The sequence below is a fragment of the Aquarana catesbeiana genome, linkage group LG06 (genome assembly GCF_042186555.1).
Source record: "Aquarana catesbeiana isolate 2022-GZ linkage group LG06, ASM4218655v1, whole genome shotgun sequence".
NCBI lineage: Eukaryota > Metazoa > Chordata > Amphibia > Anura > Ranidae > Aquarana > Aquarana catesbeiana.
Window position 1 is genome coordinate 377781625 of NC_133329.1, and position 24046 is coordinate 377805670.

The following is a 24046-nucleotide window of genomic DNA, read 5'->3' on the forward strand; positions in this document are numbered from 1 at the left end:
AAATAACAGAATAGTATAGAGAAAAAAACAATAGAAATGCAATCACAGGGGTTAAAGTGACAAATGGATGGTGGCAATGACTCGGTAATTCATCATCCTTATGTTACTTTAACCCTTGTGAGTGCATTTCTTACCTTTTTTTTTAGTACATTTTCTGGATTTGACTTATTGCATTATGTAGGTTTGGGGCTGTGTCTTTTCTCTTCTATTTTTTGCATTAGATGGAATTTCTCCTCTAGGTCACCTGGCAGCATTTCATGTTTTTTTACATTTTAAAGATCTGATTTACTGCTATGGTTTAGTGCTTAATTTGCAGGGATTTACTCTCTTGTCCTGTTTTGGTTATGGGACAGGAAGTGAAGGTAAATCTCCCTAATGGGACACCAGATGGCTAAAAAAATAAATAAATAACTGACAGAGGCTATAACCCTCCCTTACTCTATCCAAAATGAAAAAAAAATGCCTATAATTCTACTTTAAAGTTGAACCCTGGGCAGATTTTTTTTTCCCTGTTCAATGGAGCTGTGCCCGCACTGCACGGGCTAACTGCTCATTTTTGTCTAGGGGATTAGAGAATAGAGATATACCTAATCATCTGATCCTTCCAGCACAAGACTGGGTTCCCTGCAACTCTTGCCTCCTTGCAGAGTAGCAGTCTTGTGTGGTGGACTGTTCCTCACATCATCACACCCATAGACCTGCTCTAGTCATGAAGACGTCAGGAAGAGTCCACCGCTGGATCGTGGGGGAGCGCCATTTGCCACTAGAGGAGAGGATCGGGTGAGTATAAGCTTTCTGGTTTCTCCCTGACAAAACCAGCAGTTAAAGTGGTTGTAAACCCTTTTGTGTGACTTCTACCTAGAATAAGGCTTACCTATAGGTCAGCGATGGCGAACTTTGGCACCCCAGATGTTTTGGAACTACATTTTCCATGATGCTTAACTATACTACAGAGTGCATGAGCATCATAGGAAATGTAGTTCCAAAACATCTGGAGTGCCAAGGTTTGCCATCACTGCTATAGGTAGTGGAAATATCTCCTAAACGTGCGCCGTTTAGGAGATATTTCACTTCTAGTGCGCCAATGTCGTCATCGGCGCATGCGCTGTGAAGAAACGGACCACCGTGCCATTTCTTCCCCCAGCGTATCCCATGACTGAGGACTCCCGCACACATGCGCGGGACGTCCCGCGGCTCCGGCCAGTCACAGAGCAGGAGTCCGCGGCCTCGGAAGGAAGAGGGGCAAGATGGACACGGCCTGCACAGGGGACAGCGCAGGCTTTGTTTGCAGGTAAGTGACACATAATGGGCTAGTATGCAATGCATACTAGCCCATTATGCTTTTCATTAGCAGGCCTTGTGGGGAGCAAAATTGGGGTTTACTTCCTCTTTAACCCGTGTAGGCACAGCTTCACTGCATGGGAAAATAATTGCCTGGAGTTGAGCTTTAATACATAGCAACTACACTTGAAAAAACTGTACTACTGGAATTGTGACTTTAACCTCTTCCGGACCACCCCAAGCACATATACTGCGGCAGGACGGCCCTCCTGGGCTAAATCACTTACCTGTACGTGATTTCTAGTCCTGGGTATGGGGTGCGCACGTGCGCCGTCAGAGACCCAGTGGATCCCGATGTTTGCCAGCAACCCATGATCATTACCAAGGGAGGAAGAACGATGGTCGGCCTATGTGAACAAGTCAGATCGCCGTTCTGTGAGTGTGTGTCTGCTAAGATCTCTGTCTTCCCCCAGTCAAAGCACCCCCCCAGTTAGAAAACACCTCCCAGGGAACACATTTAACCCTTTGATCGCCCCTGATGTTAACCCTGTTCCCTGCCAGTGTCATTAGTACAGTGACAGTGCATTTTTTTTTTAGCACTGGTCACTGCATTGGTGTCACTGGTCCCCAAAAAGTGTCACTTAGGGGTTGATTTACTAAAGGCAAATAGACTGTACACTTTGCAAAGTGCAGTTGCCTACTGCAAGTGCAATTGCTCCAGACTTTAGTAAATGAGGTAAAGCTTCACTTTGCAAAGAATACCCAATCACGTGCAAGGAAAATAGACAAAAAGCATTTTTGCTTTTACATGATTGGATAATGAAAGTCAGCAGAGCTTCTGCTCATTTACTAAGCTCTGGAGCCACTGCACTTGTGAGTAAAGTGCACAGTCTATTTGCTTTTAGTAAATCAACCCACATAGTGTCAGATTTGTCTGCCGCAATGTCGCAGTCCCGCTAAAAATCGCTGATCTCCGCCATTCCTAGTAAAAAAAAATGTAAAAAGTCAAAATTCCATAAATCTATCCCATAGTGTGTAGATGCTATAACGTTCATCCAAACCAATCAATATACGCTTATTGGGATATTTTTTTTACCAAATATATGTAGCAGAATACATATTGGCCTAAATTGATGAAGAAATTTGATTTTTTTTTTTAATTGGATGTGTTTTATAGTATAAAGTAATATATATATACATATATATATATATATATATATATATATATATATATATTGTTTTTTTTTTTTAATTGTCGCTCTTTTTTTGTTTACAGTGCAAACAATTAAAACCGCAGCTTTATTTGTGGGAAAAAAAGGACATTGAGTACAGTGTTGCACCACCGCGCAATTGTTAGTCAACCCCCCTGGCGGTGTTCCCAAGTGTGGCTCAGGGTTAAATTTCAGTACCATTAGCAGTAACCCCCGAGCCACACTCGGAATTGCATTGTAGAATCCTGGTGCAGGTTACTTACCTTGTCCCCAGGATCCTGCGCTGTCCCCCCGCTGTGTCTGTGGCCTGTGTCCTCCGTCCGATGCTCTGTGTGCCGGGCTCCGTTTCTTGCGAGCGCCGCAACGCATGGGGACGGAGCTCGGCGGCAAATTCAAAAAGTACACAAAACATAACACATACAGTACTGTAATCTTACAGATTACATTACTGTATAAAATCATTTCACCTCCCTTTTGTCCCCAGTGCTTTGTCCAGTGCCCTGCATGCAGTTTTATATTATATATACTGTTCTTTCTGCCTGGAAACTGGAGATTGTCCATAGCAACCAAAAAGTGTCTCTTTACATCAAAAGTGGTTTTATACCAGCTAGAAAACAGCAATAGTGCAGAATTAAGCGGTAGTGAATCGTGAGGAAATACATTTTATTATTATTATTATTATATTATTACTTATTTATAATTATTTATAGTTATTTATTATATTATAATTTTTGATTTTGTTTTTCAAACTTTATCATACCCGGGATGTCTACTAGACTCTTGTTTGGACAGATTTAAGTGTGTTATTCCTAAGAGTTACAGGCCTACAATATAAAACGCCAAATTTCTATGCAAAACAATTGTACCGCTTTGAGACGCAAAAATCTGACATAATCATACCAACAGGAAGGCTACAATAACGCAGTGCCGTATCACAAAAAGTGGCCTGGTCATCAAGGGGGTAAAACCTTCCTGGGCTAAAGAGGTTAATAAAATGAAGTATTTTAGAGGTTTCAAAGTAGTTTTCAGTTTCACTGTTTTCCATCTTTTTTCTTTTTACTCTCTTGGCAATTAGATTTGCACATGTAGAAGTGCTGGGTTTGGAATCACAATTGCATTGCGGGGTGTAGTTGGTATTTTTGCCAGGTTTCTGTCACTGGCGTTATTCATTCCTGACCGTTTATAGCTTAGAGGCACAAATCCCAGTGGTCATGCTTATTCCTTACAGCATGGCCAAGTTGAAACTTCTGCTGAAGGAGATAACTGCACAAATAACCGTATTTTATTTTGGTCAATATTAAATACAGGTTTCATTGATGGACAGGAATGTGTTGTGTGTAGACTGCAAAATCACATCTAGGCACACAAATTTGATATTACTTCACCTGGTCAGTGTACTAATAAGAACACGGGTCTTGTGTGAGAAAATAGTGTTGGCCTTATCAGTCCCTTCATCCCTCTTTTAATCAGCAAGAGATTCTGAGGTTGAGTTACTAAAGGCAAATAGACTGTGCACTTTGCAAGTGCGGTTGACCAGATGTTAGTAAATGAGGGGACGATCTGCTGATTTCCATCATCCAATCATGTGCAAGCAAAATTGCAGTTTAAAAAAAAAAAAATCCTTGCATAGTTACATAGTTACATAGTAGGTGAGGTTGAAAAAAGACACCATCAAGTCCATCAAGTTCAACCTATGTGTGTGATTATGTGTCAGTATTACATTGTATATCCCTGTATGTTGCGGTCATCCAGGTGCTTATCTAATAGTTTCTTGAAACTATCGATGCTCCCCGCTGAGACCACCGCCTGTGGAAGGGAATTCCACATCTTTGCCGCTCTTACAGTGAAGAACCCTCTACGTAGTTTAAGGTTAAACCTCTTTTATTCTGGCCACGAGTCTTATTAAACTCCCTTTCGCGAAAAAGTTTTATTCCTATTGTGGGGTCACCAGTACGGTATTTGTATATTGAAATCATATCCCCTCTCAAGCGTCTCTTCTCCAGAGAGAATAAGTTCAGTGCTCACAACCTTTCCTCATAACTAAGATCCTCCAGACCCTTTATTAGCTTTGTTGCCGTTCTTTGTACTCGCTCCATTTCCAGCACATCCTTCCTGAGGACTGGTGCCCAGAACTGGACAGCATACTCTAGGTGCGGCCGGACCAGAGTCTTGTAGAGTGGGAGAATTATCGTTTTTATCTCTGGAGTTGATCCCCTTTTTAATACATGCCAATATTCTGTTTGCTTTGTTAGCAGCAGCTTGGCATTGCATGCCATTGCTGAGCTTATTATCTACTAGGACCCCCAGGTCCTTTTCCATCCTAGATTCCCCCAGAGGTTCTCCCCCCAGTGTATAGATTGCATTCATATTTTTGTATGTGATTGGGTATTCTTTGCAAAGTGAAGCTTTACCCCATTTACTAAGCTCTGGGGCAACTGTACTTGAAAAGTGCACAGTCTATTTGCTATTAGTAAATCAACCGTCTGTCTTCACTTTGTTTAAACTTGTGGTTCCCTCTGAAGAAAGATCCGTGGTGGAGAAGGCAGTAAGGAGACATTGGGGTTGTTTTACTAAAGGGAAAAAGACTGTTGCCCTCTGCAAGAGCAGTTGCTTCAGAGCTTAGTAAATGAGCAGAAGCTCTGCTGACTTCCATCATCCAATCATGTTCAAGCAAAAATGCAGTTTTTTTAATTTTCCTTGCACAGCATTGGGTACTCTTTGCAAAGTCAAGCCTTACCCCATTTACTAAGCTCTGGAGCAATTGAACCTGCAGAGGGCAACTGCACTCTGCAAAGTGCACAGGCTATTTGCCTTTAGTAAATCAACCCCATTATGTCACCTCTTCACAGCCTTTTTTTACCACTAAAAATGTGCACCACCACACAGCAATTGTGTGCATTGCAGGTGGTTGTGGGGTTGTTGCAGTGCAGCCCCATTAAGGTCAATGGGTTATTTTGATGGGCAGTATTACCATAGCTCCCAACTGTCCCTGATTTCGAGGGACTGTCCCTGATTTGGAGCAATGTCCCTCTGTCCCTCATTCCTCCTCATTTGTCCCTCATTTTGGTCTGATCTATATAATTGTATATAAAATGTACGTTGTATCTTTCTAAAAGTGTTTCCCAGTGCTAAACCTTTCATCCAAATTCTAAATTGCTGCATTTGTAAATTGTAAAAGCCAATATAAAGCAATAGTATAGGTAAAAAAAAGCCCTTGTGAATTTATTTAACCTTCTTTTTTTTAGTTAAGTCTTCTTTAAGGGGGTGTGGCAAGGGGCGTGCCCTATGCCTACATGCGTTTGCTACTAGGTGTCCCTCATTCCCATTTCAAAATGTTGGGAGGTATGAGTATTACCCATTGAGCACAATAAAGAGAATCATTTTTGCCATGCCATGGCATGTGTACATCCCCATCTGCTGCCTTTGCAGCTTAAAGGGGAGCAGCTCAAACTTGTGTTCTTACCACCCCCTAAATGCTAATGTAAACAAGGCCTAAAAATAACCCGCCTATGTAATGTATATATGTAATGTAGATCTGTAACCTCCTGTAGTGTTAGCAAGATATCTTGGGGTCTTGGTGGGGGGTTATTGATAAATGACCATTACCTATTCACAAACTGGACATCATATGAACATTGATAAAAAGAAAAAAAAAATAGTTCCGATTGTTTTTGCTTACAGATTTTTTTTAACCACATGTGCACAGGCAACGTACATTGCTGCCTTCTTCCGGATGCATGCGCCCACTATATTAGTACTACCCTGTTTCCCCGAAAATAAGACCTAGCGTGATTTTCAGTGATGGCTGCAATATAAGCCCTACCCCCCAAATAAGCCCTAGTTAAAGTCCTTGTAGGTCGGTGTAGGTAGGGTAGGGCTTATTTTCAGGGAAACAGGGTAGGGCTTATTTGGGGGGGTAGGGCTTATATTGCAGCCATCATCGACAATCACGATAGGTCTTATTTTCAGAGAAACAGGGTATAAAAAGAAGAAAGAGCAAAATTCCAATATAAATACCATGGTTTGTCGATGCTATAACTTTCATGCAAACCAATCAATATACACTTACTGGGCTTTTTTTAATCAAAGACATGTAGCAGAATATAGTTTGGCCAAAATGTATGAACATTTTTATTTTTTTATTTGTTTTTATTGGATATGTTTTGTAGCAGAAAATAAAAAAGTATAGTTTTTTTTTTTTAAATGTCGGTCTTTTTTTTTTTAGTCTTCTAAAAAAAAAGAAAAAAAAACAGTAGTGATCAAATACCACCAAAAGAAAGTTCTATTTGTGTGGAAAACGTATATACATTTAATTTGGGTATGTTACATGACCATGCAATTACCAGTTAAAGTAGCACAGTGCTAAATAGCAAAAAATAGGCTGGTCATGAAGAGGGTAAAATCTTCAGGAGCTCATGGTTAATTTCCCAAGTAAGCTGTCACTTGATGGACATTACATTACTTTTTCACCAGCTACGTATCACTGTCTTGACATAGAAAGGTTGCAGCTGAAATTAGTAGTACGCAAGCAAATATAGTTCCATAAGGTGACATAATTTCATTCTTATTTTCTTCATTTTCAGAGATGAAAAAGTTTCTTGTCTATGCCAGAAGATCAGAAATACGAGGAGTTGACATAGACAACCCCTACTTCAACTTCATTACAGCGTTTACTGTTCCAGACATTGATGATGTTACAGTGGTAGACTTTGATGCTCTTGAAGAACGATTGTACTGGACAGATGTGAAGACTCAGACAATAAAACGCGCGTTCATTAATGGGACCGGTCTGGAGACGGTCATCTCAGGAGGTAAACCCATGAACTTGCTTCTCTGTATTATAAAATGTGTCCACCTTGCAAACCACCTTGATCATCACATTTTAGGGACTGATATCAGTGGACTGAATAAAGTGTACCGTGCAAAACATGCCATGGTGCCTCATTCATTGGTGGGCATTCCTTAATTGTGCCACACCTTTTTACATCTTCCAGCATCAGCTTACTCTGTGGCTCTTGGTCACATGACATCTGAAAGCTACAAAGAAGGTTGGTTGGTGCTAGAAAATTTCTTTCTGGTAGATGCCACAGGTCTGAATAAGTTAGCTATCTAATGCCAAGCTACAGGTCCCACTCTAATCAATGTCTGAATGTTTAAATATCTCTATTAGGCCCCTTTCACACTTATACGACTTGTCCCACAATTTTGTACTGCAAAATCGTATGACAAGTCATTCTCCATGATTTTCAATGACTACCATTCATATTGGCACGACTTTAAGTCGTGCCGACTTGAAAGTATTCCCTGCACTACTTTGGTCCAACTTCTATGCGAGTTGTACTCCATAGACCTCAATGTTAAACCCTGAAGTAGCATGCAAATCGTGCCTGAATAATATAGACACAACTTCAGTACGACTTTGTAAGCACAAGCCTGGCTCGCTGATCGGGAAAGGAAAACTTTTTTTTCCTTTCTCGATGAGCGACAGGCAGTGCTGACAGCTGTCTGGTATGAATCCTGAGGGGGGAACGCCGCGGCAAGTTTTAAATGAAAAAAACCGTGTGGGTTCCCCCTCAGGGGCATACCAGGCCCTTAGGTCTGGTATGGATCTAAGTGGAACCGAACCCCCTACGCCGAAAAATCGGCGTGGGGTCCCCCCCAAAATCCATACCAGACCCTTATCGGAGCACGCAGCCCGGCCGGTCGAGCGCCCCCCGAGCGAGCGCCCCCCCCTCCTGGACCGTACCAGGCCGCATGCCCTCAACATGGGGGGGTGGGTGCTTTGGGGCATGGGGGCACCCTGCGGGCCCCCCCACCCCAAAGCACCTTGTCCCCATGTTGATGAGGACAAGGGCCTCTTCCCGACAACCCTGGCCGTTGGTTGTCGGGGTCTGCGGGCGGGGGGGCTTATCGGAATCCGGGAGCCCCCTTTAATAAGGGGGCCCCCAGATCCCGGCCCCCCACCCTATGTGAATGAGTATGGGGTACATGGTACCCCTACCCATTCACCTAGGCAAAAAAGTGTCAATAAAAAACACAGTACACAGGTTTTTAAAGTAATTTATTAGGCAGCTCCGGGGTCTTCTTCTGACTTCAGGGGTCTTCTTACGACTTCGGGGGTCCTCTTCCGACTTCGGGGGTCTCTCCGGCATCTCCTCCCGGTGTCCTGATCTTCTGCCGGCTCCTCCGCTATCTTCTGCAGCTCAATTGCTAGCGGTGGCCCGGACTTCTGCCTTCTGCCTTCTTCTTTTCTTCCAGAGATGTTGACACGAAGCTCTCTCCAGCTGGAATGGTCTCTGAACACTCCGCAATGGACTTATATAGGCGGTGACCCCGCCCCCTTATGAGGTCACTGTCCCGGGGCATGCTGGGACTGTGCCGTCATAAGGGGGCGTGGTCATCACCCGGTGACCACGCCTCCTAAAACGTCACAGTCCCAGCATGCCCAGAAGAAAAGAAGAAGGCAGAAGTCCGGGCCACCGCTAGCAATTGAGCTGCAGAAGATAGCGGAGGAGCCAGCAGAAGATCAGGACACCGGGAGAAGACGCCGGAGAGACTCCCGAAGTCGGAAGAGGACCCCCGAAGTCGGAAGAAGACCCCGTAGCTGCCTAATAAATTACTTTAAAAACCTGTGTACTGTGTTTTTTTATTGACACTTTTTTGCCTAGGTGAATGGGTAGGGGTACCATGTACCCCATACTCATTCACATAGGGTGGGGGGCCGGGATCTGGGGGCCCCCTTATTAAAGGGGGCTCCCGGATTCCAATATGCCCCCCGCCCGTGGACCCCGACAACTAACGGCCAGGGTTGTCGGGAAGAGGCCCTTGTCCTCATCAACATGGGGACAAGGTGCTTTGGGGTGGGGGGGCCCGCAGGGCGCCCCCCATACCCCAAAGCACCCACCCCCCATGTTGAGGGCATGTGGCCTGGTACGGTTCAGGAGGGGGAGGGGGCGCTCGCTCGTCTCCACCCCCATTCCTGACCGGCCGGGCTGCGTGCTCGGATAAGGGTCTGGTATGGATTTTGGGGGGACCCCACGCCGATTTTTCGGCGTAGGGGGTTCCCCTTACAATCCATACCAGACCTAAGGGCCTGGTATGCCCCTGGGGGGAACCCACGCCAGTTTTTTTATTTAAAACTTGGCATGGAGTTCCCCCTTATGATTCATACCAACTACTGTATGTTTTCATTTGTAAATGCCAAAAATGTGGCAAAGTCGTACAAAGTAGTACTGCTCCCAAATCGTGGTAAAATCGTGGTAAAATCGTGGCAAATCGCGGCCGCGAAATCGCGGTAAAATCGCGCGACTTTGAAGTCGTATAAGTGTGAAAGGGGCCTTAAGGGCCATTAGCCCAACATATTTTCTTAGTACTGGCCCATAGGGCTAATGCCCTCCTGCTGCCAAGCCCAGTCCTCTCCTGACTATTATTGTGGATTGACTGAGATGATGATTCAGCCTATGGACGACTCAAAAGATCATTGCAGTCACTAGATGTAGTATTTAGGAAACAGGAATGGATTTAGATAAGACAGGGTCCACAACAAAATGTAGGCTTCTTGTATTAATGCATTAAGTTAGATAAATTGTTGCAAGTAAACCCTTTTTTATTTTATTTTATTTTCCTTTCCTTTTCCCTTTCTTTCCTTTTTTCTTTTCTTCCCTTTTCCTTTCCTCTCCCTTTCCTTTTCCTCTTCTTCTTCCTCTTTCTTTTACTTTTCCTTTCCTTTTCTTTCTTCTTTCTTTTCCTCTCCTCTTCCTTTTCCTACCCTCCTCCTTTTCTTTAATTTTCCCCTTCTTTCATCTTCCTATTCTCTTCCTTTCCTTTTCATTTCATTTTTTTCTTCCTTCCTTTTCCCTCTCTTTCCTTTTTCTTTTCTTTTCTTTTATTTCCTTTTAATTATTTTTCTTTTCCTTTGCTTTTCACTTTCCTTTTTCCTCTTCCTTTCATTTTCTTTTCCTTTTCTTTTCCTTACCTTTCCCTGTCTTCCTTTTTCCTTTCCTCTGTTTCTTTCCTTTTCCCTTTCTTTGTTGTTCTTTTCTTTGCTTTCCCTTTTCTCCGCCTTTTGTTTTACTTTTTCTATTCCTCTTCCTCTTCATTTCCTTTCCCTTTTCTTTCCTTCCCTCTTCCTTTCCTCTTCCTCTTTTTCTTCATTTTTCTTTCCCTTTCCTTTCTCTTTCCTTCCCTTTCCTTTCCCTTTTATTTTCCCTCCTTTTCCTTTCCCTTTTCTTTCTTTCCTTTTCCTTTCATCTTCCTTTCCTTTTCATTCTTTTCCTTCTCCTTTCCTTTTTCCTTTCATTTTCTGTTCCTTTCCTTTGCTTTTCCTTCTTCTTTCCAGTCTTCTTACTTTTCCAGTCTTTTCCAGTCTTCTTACTTTTCCTCTCTTCTTCCTTTTCCTTTCTCTCCCTTTTCTTTCTTTTTCTTTTTTCTTTTTCTGTTCCTTCCTTTTCTTTCCCTTTACTTCCCTGTTATTTCCTTAAAAACTTTGTCAGGTTATGACAGTTTTCTGTGTCTCCATTGTAGAGGTTTTCCCTAACATTCTGCGTAGACACTGGGACAGACAGTTTCCATTAACCAGGAAAAAAAGCCGTCTTTGTTTATATTGAGGATATATTTGTTTATATTGAGGAGATCCTTCTCTATCTCTATATGGTCACCAGGATAGGAAGTGAAGAGAAAGGGTCACAGAGGTTCTGAGCATTTATTTAGTACAAGACTAAAAAAAGTCAAGTACTGTGTTTAGGGCAGGTATTTAGGGTATCGGATATTTGGAAAAGGAATGTGAAATATATAGATATAGGGCTGGAGGGCTCTTTGCACTTTTTTGGAGCATAATCAGCTTAATTCCTAATAGTTATGTGAAAGGAAAACCCCTGGAAGTCAGTTATCACCGAAAAAGGTGCCCCTATTCGTTTTCTATTTTTGTTCTGGTGACAGCTCAAAATTTTGGATTTTCCCTCACTTTCAGACTTGATGACAATTATCACCAAAATAAATGGAGAGGATGAGTCTCTCTTGTGAAGATATAGACCGCAGTAATAACTTGGGTATATAAGAAGGAAAACACCAAAAGCATGCAAAAAAGTCCAGATTTACTTTTATTCAGATTTGTATGGCATAAAAATGTAATGCATTTCGAGGATTTAAAGGGTACCACTTTATCAGGGCTTGGCACTCTTAAAGTGTGTACAGGACTAAAATGATTGATGAAATGTTGGGGGGTAATTAGTGTGACACTCCAGGCGCCAGTTAAGCCTTGAACTGATGAATTTCAGGGATTCAGAGGGCTACCCTTCATTAGGGCTTGGGACTTAAATTGGTTGTAAACCTTAGACATGAAATATGAACAAAGCATATCCCTCTATAGTGTGTACTTGTCTCAATTAAAAGCAATGAGTGTAATTTCTGTCTGCTTCTTCCTTCCTATCAGCATGATTCACTTCTGAAAAGTTTTCCTGACACCAAGAGAAAAAAGGTGACAGGGGTCCCACCTAGTTGATTGACAGCCTCAGCTCTGTTCCTGTGTGCTGTGTGAGGGGGGGGGGGTGTCCCTTCCCTCCAATCAGCTGTTAGCGCTCTCCTTACTGAGCTCTGTGTAATTTCAGCTCCCTGGCACCTGTTTCCTGAAATCTCAGAAGAGCTGATAAACAGATACAACTTATGTTGAAGGATTTATTTAATCTCTGTATATCACCTGAGGCCAGTCATTTTACTTGGTATATGTAAGTCTTTATAAGCACTTTAAGGCTACTTTCGCACTGAGGTAGTTTTCAGGTTTTTTAGCGCTAGAAATAGCGCCTGTAAAGCGTTTGAAAAGCGCCTCCCCAGTGTGAAAGCCAAATTCCTTTACACTGGGGTGGTGTGCTTGTGGGACGGGAAAAAAAAGTCCTGCAAGCAGCATCCATTAGAATGAAAAGTGCTGCGAAAGCGCCACAACATGGGCGCTATTAACCCCTTCTTCAGCCACTAGCGGGCGAAAGGGCCGCTAGAATGACAGTAAAGCGCCACTAAAACTAGCGGCTCTTTGCAGCTAATGGACCCGTCACCCTAGTGTGAAAGTACCCTAAGGCTTCAATCTTCATCTGGAGGGATACCCCTTAGTATCTCATCAATTCTATCAGTCCAGAACACACTTTCTTTAACAGTACCAAGTACCAAGTTGCATTTTTATGACATATGGGTCTGAATATAATTGAACCTGGACTTTATACATGCATGCTTCCTCCATGTACATACATTCAGTCCTTCTCAAGACCTTTGGCCACCACTCCTGGGAGAGCTACCTAAAGAAAATCTTTCCTTCTGCAATGCTTAAAGCAGCACTAAAGCAAAACTTAAAATATTGTGAACAGGCAGGCTGTTTATTGAAGAATCCCTGTTTTTAATATATATATATAAAAAAAAAAACGAAGATACAGTTATTGGATTTATATTCATGTTATTCCTTACTTACTATCATTTACATTAAATTACAAATAATCTCCTTATGCGTATATTTGCAGCTTAGTACACAGCCAAAGCCCGTGGAAGGCAAAGCGTTATCTTGAGAGGCTCCTGCACTGATTTGCATCATATGCTTCTGTCGCTGGCTGGACACATAGAAGGGTTACAGTATCCTGTGTTATCTCCCCCCACAGCCCTTCTTTCTTCAGTTGTATGAGTTATTTATAAAGCCAGAGACGGCAACGGGAGAGTCTTTATTCCACCCACCATGGTCACATTTACAGGCAGATAGGACTTACCTTTCGCCTTGTCTTTATGCTATCACTCTGAGCAAGTACTGTTGGGCTCATTCAGTTAGAAAAATTGTGAGATCTGCTTTAATACACGTTTAATTCTAAATTCTGGGCAGGTATTAAAAAAAACACAAATCAAAAAATACATAAGCATTTGTAAACATACACAAATATAAAAATACACAAGCTCTATATTCATTAGTACATTGTTACAATTCTTTTTTTTTTTTTTATGTAAGCAGTGTGCAAACGTTAATGTGATTAATTATCAGCCTTTGCAATCATTTTTCAGTTTTGAATTGCCGGTAAAGGTATTGTATTTCTGGCAATTTAAATGTCATTTTTTCCTTTATAAATGGCAGTTTTGCTGCGGAAGGTTCTACACATGGTATAGATGCGCCACTTTAAAGGCAAACTAAGGGGACCCCCCATGCACTATATTTAAAGGAATTTTTATTTTTTATTGTTTCACTTTAGGCATCATTAAAAGCACTGCTCCTGTAAAAACAATCTTTTAAAAAAATATATATTTTTTTTTTTCATTTTGGATGGAAAATGGTTGAATCCCTGTAGGTTTGTTCTTTTTTTTTCATCTTTCCATCTGTGTCCCATTGGGGAGACTTTACTTCAGTTACTGTACTGAAGACCAGGCAAGAAGTGAGAAGCAATCCCCATAGACCAGGGGTTTCAAACTGGCGACCCTCCAGCTGTTGCGAAACTACAAGTCCCATCATGCCTCTGGCTGTGGGAGTCATGCTTGTAACTGTCAGCCTTGCAATGCCTCATGGGACTTGAAGTTTTGCAACAGCTAGAGGGCCGCTAGTTTGAGACCCCTTCCATAGATAGTTGTCACTGAAATAAGTGCCCTTATTGAAAGATCTCCCCCTTTTTTCCCCTGGTGGTAGCTCAAAATATTGGATGTTCCTTCATGTTCAGCTCTCATTACAGTGGTCATCAGGACAGGAGAATCTCCCTAGTGGACACACAAACTTGAGGTTCTAACCTCTTACCATTCTGTCTGTGTGGGGATCACCACTCAACCCAACCAGCCCATATAATCCAGAAGTGAGAAGCAGCCCCAGCCTACAATCCTCTACTAAACCACACCCACTGACGCGTTTCACCCTGCCCAATGGGGGCTTAGTTGAAAGGTCTATTTAGCCACTTAAGGACCAGGCCTTTTTCTGACACTTGTTGTTTACAATTAAAAATCAGTATTTTTGCTAGAAAATTACTTGGAACCTCTAAACATTATATTTTTTTTTTTAGCAGTGACCCTAGAGAATAAAATTTAGGTCGTTGTCATTTTTTATGTCACGCGGTTCTTGCGCAGCAGTTTTTCAAACACAATTTTGTGGTGACATAGCCTTCCCAGGGGGCATCTTGTGCCCGGGACTACATCACCATTGTCTTTAGGGAAACCAGGAAGTGGAAGATGAAAAAAAAGTAAGCAAAACAAAAAATAAGTAAATAAAAGTGTTAAGTTATTTCACATTAGTATACAGAGATGCATGCAGATGTGAAATTTAGGACAAGATCCACTTTACGTATCAATCGTAGAAAATTCCAAAGCTTGGGTACACAACAACAAAAGCAAACTCTCACTCTTTAGTTGGGCTCTAGAAATAGCAAATATGTTACTATTTATTGACCTGAGTAGGGATGAGGTTCAGGTTTGCTGCCGCCCATGGGTTTGTGGCAAATCCCTTAGAACCCAAACTTTTAGCCAAATATTTTGTAGGTTCACCATCAAAATTGAGGAACAATCTACATTATTATGCAATGAATAGCTTTTATCTCTGGTCACATTTCTGATTACCGGATCAGAAAAGCGTTTGATAATTTACAACCAACAGTTACTGTCAGGGCTTTTATTCAGCAGGAATGTGGGGGGGGGGGGGGGGGGGGGCAGTTCCGGCACCTCTAGGATTGAATGTATGCAGTGGCAGGGGGTAGTGGGGTGTGCTGAAGTGTCCAATTATGCCAGCTGCTGGGGGAATCTATTGTTGCTGGGGAAGTCTACTGTTGCTGCCCCCCCCCACCAGCAACAATTGACCCACTAGCAACATAAGACCCCCTGTCTTATGTTGCTAGTGGATGAATTGTTGCTGGAAGAGATCTACTGTTGAGAGAGGAGTCTATTGTAGCTGGGGGATCTATTGTTGAGGGAGGAGTCTTATATCGCTTGTGGTCAATTGTTGCTGGGAGCAATATACCATTGAGGAGGGGTCTATTGTTGCTAACTGCTGGAAAGTCTATTAATGCTGGCTGCTGGGAGATCTGTTATTGGTAGTGGGGTCCATTGTTCCAGGGGTGGGTCTGTTGTTGCAAGATGATATTTTGTTGCAAGCAGTCTATTGTTGCTGGGGGGATCTAATATTGTTTGGGGTGTCTATTATTGCGGGAGAGATCTGTTTTTGCTTTGGGGGGCTATTGTTGCTGACTGCGTGGGATCCATTTTACTGATTTTCTTATTATAACTACCAAATCCCATACAGATTACTAAGCACCACAAAATGATATTTGGTTCTGTTTTCTCTAAAAGAGGTGGTACTGGGAGGTGGGCAGGGGGTAGAAACAGGGAATGGATAGGAGGCGGAGACAAGGGGTGACTTGGGAGAGGGGAGTTCCTGCACCTATTCTCTGAGAAAAATACTCTGGTTACTGTTATACTTTAACTATCCGTCAAAATCCACTTCCTCATGTGTGGCATATCGATCAAATGAGTTGAAACTAAAGTTTGATAATTCCTATTGGAAAAGATTGATTGGAAAATAAATCAATCATTTATCAAAGCATGCATGGCCACCATAAGATGCAGTGAGAAAAGGCTAAGCAAACAGTTAAAAATAAGGAAAATCATTTCAAATTCAATTCTCAAAGCCACAGGCAACCGGTAAAGAGATTTAAGAATTGGAATATCGTGATCTCTTCTTCTGGTACAATTAGGAACAATGGCGCCAATGTTCTGGACCCCTTACAAGCGTAAATTTAAATCTTTAGTAAACCTAATCAAAAGGCATTGTGAAAATCCGGTCTGGATGATACACGGGCTTGAATCAACTTTTATTACAAACCTTAGGAATAATGGTTAATTGACAGTACTGTGTTAAAAAAAACATGAAAAAAATACACAGACAGTGATGTTAACCATGGAGTCCAGTTATTAATTTTTAGTGCAGTTGATAAAAAATAAAGTATCTTATTGGCTGCAATAGCGCCTTTCCTTTTTGTTTGGTTTGTCTCCATTAAATGACAAAGTGACTTTGCTAAGGCTATCAGCTGCAGTTAAATACAGTCTAACACATCATTGTGCATATAATATTATTCTGGGAATTGGGTACTTGTATTATTTGCTTTACTTTTGCCTCTCCACTACAGCTGCTGTGGATTACATTATTAAGGATGACACGTGTACTCATCTCCCATGTGGTGGGGAACATTTGCTGCTCGAACATAAACATTTGACAGGACATTTTGCAAAGAATACCCAAAGCACCAAAACCGACTGTCTTCATTTGCATGGCCGCAGTCTATAGGATAGAGTTTTATTTTTCCCACCATGTATTCCAGTGAATTATTATTGACCGTAAGTGTAGCTTAATGATAATTGTTGCTGCAGGATTTCAACGTGCTTGGCAGTAAGACGTTAATGATTATTAATGTCCTCTCGAAGAGCCAATAGAGGATACAATTATGGTTCGGTAGAATCTTTTGGCTACAATAAAGTGATAATTGAATTTGATCTAAAGGGCAAATTCGACTAAATGGTTACATACATAGTAACAAATACACTATGTAGCCAAAAATATGCAGACATATATCGCGCCTACCTATATGGCCAAATGTATATGGACAGCTCTCCAAATTATTGAGTTTAGGTGTTTCAAGTGAAGAGGACTGTTAATGCTATAGCATACAAAGACATTTTAGACAAATTGTGCATTTTGGGGAAGGCCCCTTTCTGCTCCAGCTTAATTTTCTGATGTGCACAAAGCCAGGTCCATAAGAACATAACGTTTTGTGTTGGGTGTAGACTGTTAAGGAACTTGAGTGGCCTACACAGAGTTCTGACCTCAAACATACTATTAACAATTTTAAGATGAACTGGAATGCCAATTTTGACCCAGGTCTTTTCCTTTAACATCGGTACCTGACCCCACAAATGCCCTTTTGGCTCAATAGGCAGACATTCCACAGACATATTCCATTATTATTAATGTCCTCTCAAAGAGCCAATCGAGGATACAATTATGGTTCTGTAGAATCTTTTGGCTACAATAAAGTGATAATTGAATGTGATCTAAAGGGCAAATTCAACTAAATGGTTGCATACATAGTAACAAATACACTGTATAGCCAAAAGTATGCAGACATAAATCGCGCTTACCTATATGGCCAAATGTATGTGGACAGCTCTCCAAATTATTGAGTTTAGGTGTTTTAAGTGAAGAGAACAGTTAATGCTATAGCATACAAAGACATTTTAGACAAATTGTGTATTTTGGGGAAGGCCCCTTTCTGTTCCAGCTTAATTTTCTGATGTGCACAAAGCCAGGTCCATAAGGACATGGGTTTATGAGTTTGGTGTAGACTGTTAAGAAGTCGAGTGGCCTACACAGAGTTCTGTCCTCAACCATACTATTTAACACCTTTAAGATGAAGTGGAATGTCAATTTTGACAAAGATCTTCTCCTTTAACATCAGCACCTGACCACACAATTGCCCTTTTGGCTCAATAGGCAGAAATTCCACAGACATAATCCAAAAAATTTTGCAAAGCTCTCCTAGATGGGTGAAGGCTTTTATAGCACAAAAAGAGGGCAAATACTTGTTAATGCCGGTGGTTTTGGAATACGTCATCTAACAATCTCATTTAGGTGTGATGGTAAGATGTACACACCCTTTTGGCCATATAGTATATATAGGTGTTATTTTTAGCTGCCAAAATATATGTAAAATAACACAAACATCAGTGATCTGCTGACCATTGCAATCTGGAATCATGACATAAGGAAAGAGACACTACATTGTAGACTTCATTCCACTCACCCACCTATGTCTGCTCTTTTGGCTACCAGTAAACTTCACAATGCCCAGCTTGAGTGCATTTACTCTTATAGGCCCACCTAATTACTCAAATTTCCCTCCCCTCACCAGCTGACACAGCAGATACTTACACAGCAAGGCTCTTTTCATCTGATCTATGGCAGCTCATTTCAAATACAGATTTATTGACTTATTAAAGTGTAACTAAAGGCAAAAGTTTTTTTTTTTTTAAGTTATGATAGAGTGGAGTTGGATTACAACACCTATAAGATTTTTATTGCTGTCTGTGCCCCTGAAAGCCCACGTTCACATTGGGCCAATTTGGCATGCAATTTGGCATGTCAAATTGCGTGCCAAATCGGAGGCTATTGCCGGCAATGGCACAGTCCGAATCGGTGCGGCGCTACATGGATTCCCAAAAGTAGTTCCTGTACTACTTTTGGTGACTTCGGGGGTGATTTGAATAGACATCTGTGCATGAACCCGCACGGATGTCTGGCAAATTGCCCCCCCGAAGTCGGACTGCATTTCCGGTTTGAAATTAATTGCCCCCCCGAAGTCGGACTGCATTTCCGGTTTGAAATTGTGCAAGTTCAGCTGAACTTGCACAATTTCTAACCCGCAGCAGTGTGAACCAGGGCTTAGGGAAATTCACCCTCTCTATTGGTCCTGTTTGAAACATAAAAGTAAAAGAAAATCCCACATTTTGGGTTGTCCCCAGAAAAGTAATAGAGGGAATTCTTCCAATGGGGACACTAGTTTTGGTGACCTGGGGGCCCCAAAGGATTCCCTTAATTTGCAGGGATTTCCTCTCACCTGCTGTTTTGGCTATTGGACAGGAAGAAAAAAGGAAATCTCCACAATGTGACAGAGATGGCAAAAAAAAAAAAATCTAATAGGGTTATAAACTTTATTTACTCTATCCAAATAGGAAAAACGTTTTGCTTATAGTTCTACTTTAAGGAATACATTACCAAAGTAAAGTTACAGGTTCAGTTTCTTGCTTATGTTTATCTTTCAGATATTCACAGTATCCGAGGTCTGGCTGTGGACTGGATATCACGTAATTTGTACTGGATCAGCTCAGAATTTGACGAAACGCAAATTAATGTGGCCAGGTTGGATGGCTCTCTGAAGACATCAGTTATACACGGCATTGATAAAGCACAGAGCCTTGCTATTCACCCAGCAAGAGGGTAAAGTATAGCTTTCTTCCTTTTTTAATTGATTCTCATGAAGTGATTGGCAGAGGGATACAGCAGCTAACTGCAGTAACTGTTGTATGTGTGATAATTACATTAAAGAGAAAAACAAATCTGCAGACCTAAGGGGTGGCCAAGTAGTGTTTTGGCAAAGCACAGGGACAGCAAGATTTTCTGTCAGCGTGGCAGTAAAGTAGGTGTCATTGATGTGGGTTTCTACCTAATACCATATTCTTTTCAAACATAAAGGTGTTGAGACTACTGCATTGTGATGTAGTGTAATAAGAGATGGTACAAATATGGAAGTGTAACATGAATTACACAACTGGATGCCATTTATGTTGCTATCTGTAGTTTTTTTATCCATTAAGGAAAACTTTTAAAATGATCTGTTCAGAAAAATGTAGAAGCCACAAAGGCCATTTTGGCTCATAAGTTGCCTTTGTGTGTGTATGAGACAGCAGAATGAACCTACTAGGTTACCCAGGTTTACCTACTGATAAGCTCTTGCAAAGAAATGAGAAGCGATGCTGCTCTGTTTGAACTGCCTGCCTACCAAGATGCAAGACATCTGTCAACATTGAACAGGGATCAGCTAGTGTGAATAAAAAGAATGAGGAGCAGTACCTTGCATCATAAGGAATACTTATCTTCAAATTCCGAAATCTGACTAGATGTGATTGGGACAGTAAACTAAAGACATTCTCAACTAAAACCAATTACCTTTTTATTATTATTAATATATGTTTATGTATTTCATTTGATTTTGTAAATGAATGCCCTTACTCGTGATCATTGAGGTAAGATGTGTAGATCATAGTGGCTCATGCCAGAGAGTTAGATTGGCCTACCTCCTGCAGGGGGTTTAATAGTACACTACATATATCATCTCTGTGTGAGCTTTCCATTCAGCTTGATACATGGGAAGATATCTACAAGGCATGCAGATGATAGCACACTGCTGTAATACTGAATCGCAGTATATTGGGTTGTACCCAAAAACTTGACCATGGGGCAAATTGATTTTTTTTTTGTCATAGCTAAGACCTAACATTGACTTTCAGATTACATTTGGATACAGTTGTGACTTCACTACTGTTCTCCATGGTGCTATAAACCTTGAAGGCCCCTGGCCTCCCATTAAAGACTTTGGACCAACCACCTCTCGCTATATGATGTAGATGTTAGGTCCATGCTGGAGTTTACCCCTTTTTGACTTAGTCTTTCCTGGAGACTTTCCCAGGGTGGGTGTCCCTACTATCCTATGGCAGCTGCTGTATATCTCTCATGATCGCTGGACCAAGAAAGCAAAAAAATCACAACAGAGGCAACAGAATTAAATATCAGCTTGGTTGAGCCCACAAAGTAGCATAAAGGCATAGATAAATGGCATAGAAATTCTGCCAAGGTTTGTGTCTTAAACAAACATGCCTAGCTGTGTCCATGCATGAATACTGACATAAACTGGGTCCTGTTTTTGATCATGTTCTAGCACTTTGATTTGCTGAAGGTTGATGTGAACTCTCCCGTGTTTCAAAAAGTATTACAAAACACAGTTTGACCCTTGTCAAGCATTCTTCCAAAATTTCAACAATAAGTTGCTTCAATAACTCTTCTTTCCTTTTTTATGTACATTTGCTAGAAAGATAACAAGATAAAGTTGGCATCAAAAGTTGAACTTCAAAGACAAGGTGTATCACCAGAACAAAATCCAGGTCTTTTTTTTTAATTTTAGTAACTTTGATGATCTGTCATCAAGTCACAATTTAATGAGTTACATCCTTGTTCCAAATGAAGAATCTGGCACATAATATAATTAACGAGGGCCTGTTTGATGTTTTTTTATTCCCTCTAATGATGGATATTTGAAGTATAACTGTCATTTTTTTTTCTATTTTTTTAATTATTATACACATGTCAAATTCATACTTGACATGCAGTTAGAGCCACCTCCCTGTACAGTTTTTTAATAAATTTTAATCTCACATGATTATCTTGTGGGATGCAAATGTTTAATTTTAATAAAAAAGGTTTTACTATTGACGTGTTGGTGTAGTATGTGCTAACTCCATAAAGAGAACCTCTCAGAGTAGAAACATAAATGTTGACATTGTCAAGGTATTTTAGGTGTACGAGTAGGTGACATTATTTTAAGCTTTTTGTTGCTATACAGTAAGTAAGTGACCAAAAACAAGCATTCAGATGGTGAGTTCCAATTTAATTGGTTGCATATTTGTTTCAGGTTGGTGACTTTCAAGGTGGTAAATCTAGGGTCAGGATGAAAGCAACAGAGCTTTCTCCTTTGAAAACATTTCCCTTGTTTATCGCTCTATACTGTTTGTTAAAGAGGACCTGTCACATTTGGGTTTGTAAGAATTAAAATGATTCATACTTAAATATAAATAATAAATATTGTGCTGTCCTACTTATGAAAGATTTTAATGTGCCCGTATTTAGTTTTAACCACCTATGCCCAAAGCCGGGTCTATAAATACATGGTTTGACAGGGTAAAGTAAAGCTTCACTCAACAAGTCAGCAAGGAAAAGAAAAAAGAGCCTCTAAGTGCCAACAGTTAAAACAATTGAATGACAAAGAAAACAGTCAATGGGCAACTCACATTTAGTGAAGTATAAACAGGCTCATCATTGTAAGATTAACCCGGGATGCCAGCGCTGGATGTCCATAGGAGGGGCCAACAGGGTCCGCTGCTGTGTAGAGAGGATGGGTGGAAGTCTTCCAGGGAAAGCCGAGATGTGGGGATATCCATGGGGGGGGACCAGTTGGGTCCATGCCATGTCAGAAAGGCCCAGCGGAAGTCTTCCAAGGCAAGTCTAGAAGCCGGGATGGGGCTGCTCCATTTCCTTTGCTCCATTCACTCAAAAAAGTGATGTCTTGTTCATTCCCTCTCCTCAGCCTGTAACTGAACTACAGGCTTCTTTGGGGGAATTGGGGACGGAGTATGGATTATAATCTGTACTCACTCACACTTCCGCAGTCCTTGCCTAGGTGAGGATGATGCCTCTCCCCTCTCGCAGCTGCAGAACCATTCAAAAAGTATAGCAGGAGCTTGCCCATGTGCAGTGAGGAGTCAGCTGTGGTTCCTCAGGAAACCACAACTGGCTAACGTATCCAAGATGGCGGTGCCAGGGACCCAAAGCAATACGAAGAACCAGCTGTGGGAATACAGGCACTGGTAGGTACCTAATTTTTAAAAGTAAGCAGCTACATTTTTTGTAGCTGTTTGACATTAAAAAAGAAAGAGAAACCAAAACGATCTCCACGTTCCTCTTGGAACTTGGGAGCTTTTCAGAGCCCTGACCACAACCCCACTGAACACCCTTGAATTTAAATGACTATTGTAAACAAGATCTTGGCAAATACTCTTTTAATTGAATGGGCTTACAGAAATTCTCCAAGAGCTTTTAGAAAGCCCCCCCCCACCCCCAAGAGGAGTGAAAGCCAGGTATTCGCTATAGTTATGCCGCCTACACACGATCGGTTTCCCTGTCGGAATAAACTCTGAAGGTTTTTCCGACAGGGTTCTGACGGAATTCCGCTGAAACTGTCTTGCGTACACACGATCACACCAAAGTCCGATCGTCAAGAATGCGGTGACGTACAGCACGTACAACAGGACTAGAAAAAGGAAGTTCAATAGCCAGTACCCAATAGCTTCCGTCTTGTCCTTGCTTCAGAGCATGCGTCTTTTGTTTTCCCGATAGGAATTGGTTTCCGTCAGAAATATTTAGAACATGTTCTATTTCTAGGTCCATCAGAATTTTTGAAAGAAAAATTCCGTTGAGGCCTACACACGATCGGAATATACGATGAAAAGCTTCCATCCGACTTTTTTTGTCGGACATTCCGCTCGTGTGTACGCGGCATTAGAATGCATAGACCACTCCATGTTCACACCCATGATTTTGGAATTGTATGCTCAACAAGTTCAAAAAGGTTTAAAGTCAAGTGTCCACAAACCTTTGGCCATATAGTATAGTGTACTTTAAGAAGATAAGCAGTGTTAACAATTACTTGAAAAGATTGGGTTTAAGTCAGTTTATTATGTCATTATTTTCTTAAAAGCGAAGTATGAATCAGTAAGTATTTAAAGGAGGGTGCGGGACCACAGATACCTGTCCGTCTTCTGAGTGATGCATTCAGGTCTACCTTAAGGACCAATTTTAGCAGAAATATTTTGCTCTCAATATTAAAAAGGGCCTACAAAAATAACATACAATCTACAAAACCACATTTCTTGCCAGCCTAGAATAAATTCTAACCCACTGAATAATCCCGTGGATGACAATGTTTGTGCAATCAGCTGAATGATTGATGAGAATATCACAGTAACATGTATTTTACTATCAAGAATTTTAATATAGTAGACAAAAACTGGGGCAGCGATAAAAATAGATTCGGTACAAGAACTTGCTTGTACTTTTTTTTTTTTATATGTTATTGTGTTGTTAGTCATATTGTATGCTTGTGTTCAACATATATAAAAATGCACCTATGGAACTTAAAGAATAAAAAATATGTTTTTATATTTGTATGGGTTGATAAATG

At 41.2% G+C, this 24046-nt stretch overlaps 1 protein-coding gene across 6 annotated transcripts in view; it reads left to right on the forward strand.

The window, feature by feature from the left end:
• Positions 1 to 24046, forward strand: part of LRP1B (LDL receptor related protein 1B) — a 2172167-nt gene that overhangs the window by 1424816 nt on the left and 723305 nt on the right. For all 6 annotated transcript variants that reach the window (XM_073634235.1, XM_073634238.1, XM_073634240.1 and 3 more), the window contains exons 29-30: positions 7076 to 7303; positions 19299 to 19473. In XM_073634235.1, the coding sequence (XP_073490336.1) occupies positions 7076 to 7303; positions 19299 to 19473 (403 nt within the window). The remainder of the gene's footprint in view (positions 1 to 7075; positions 7304 to 19298; positions 19474 to 24046) is intronic.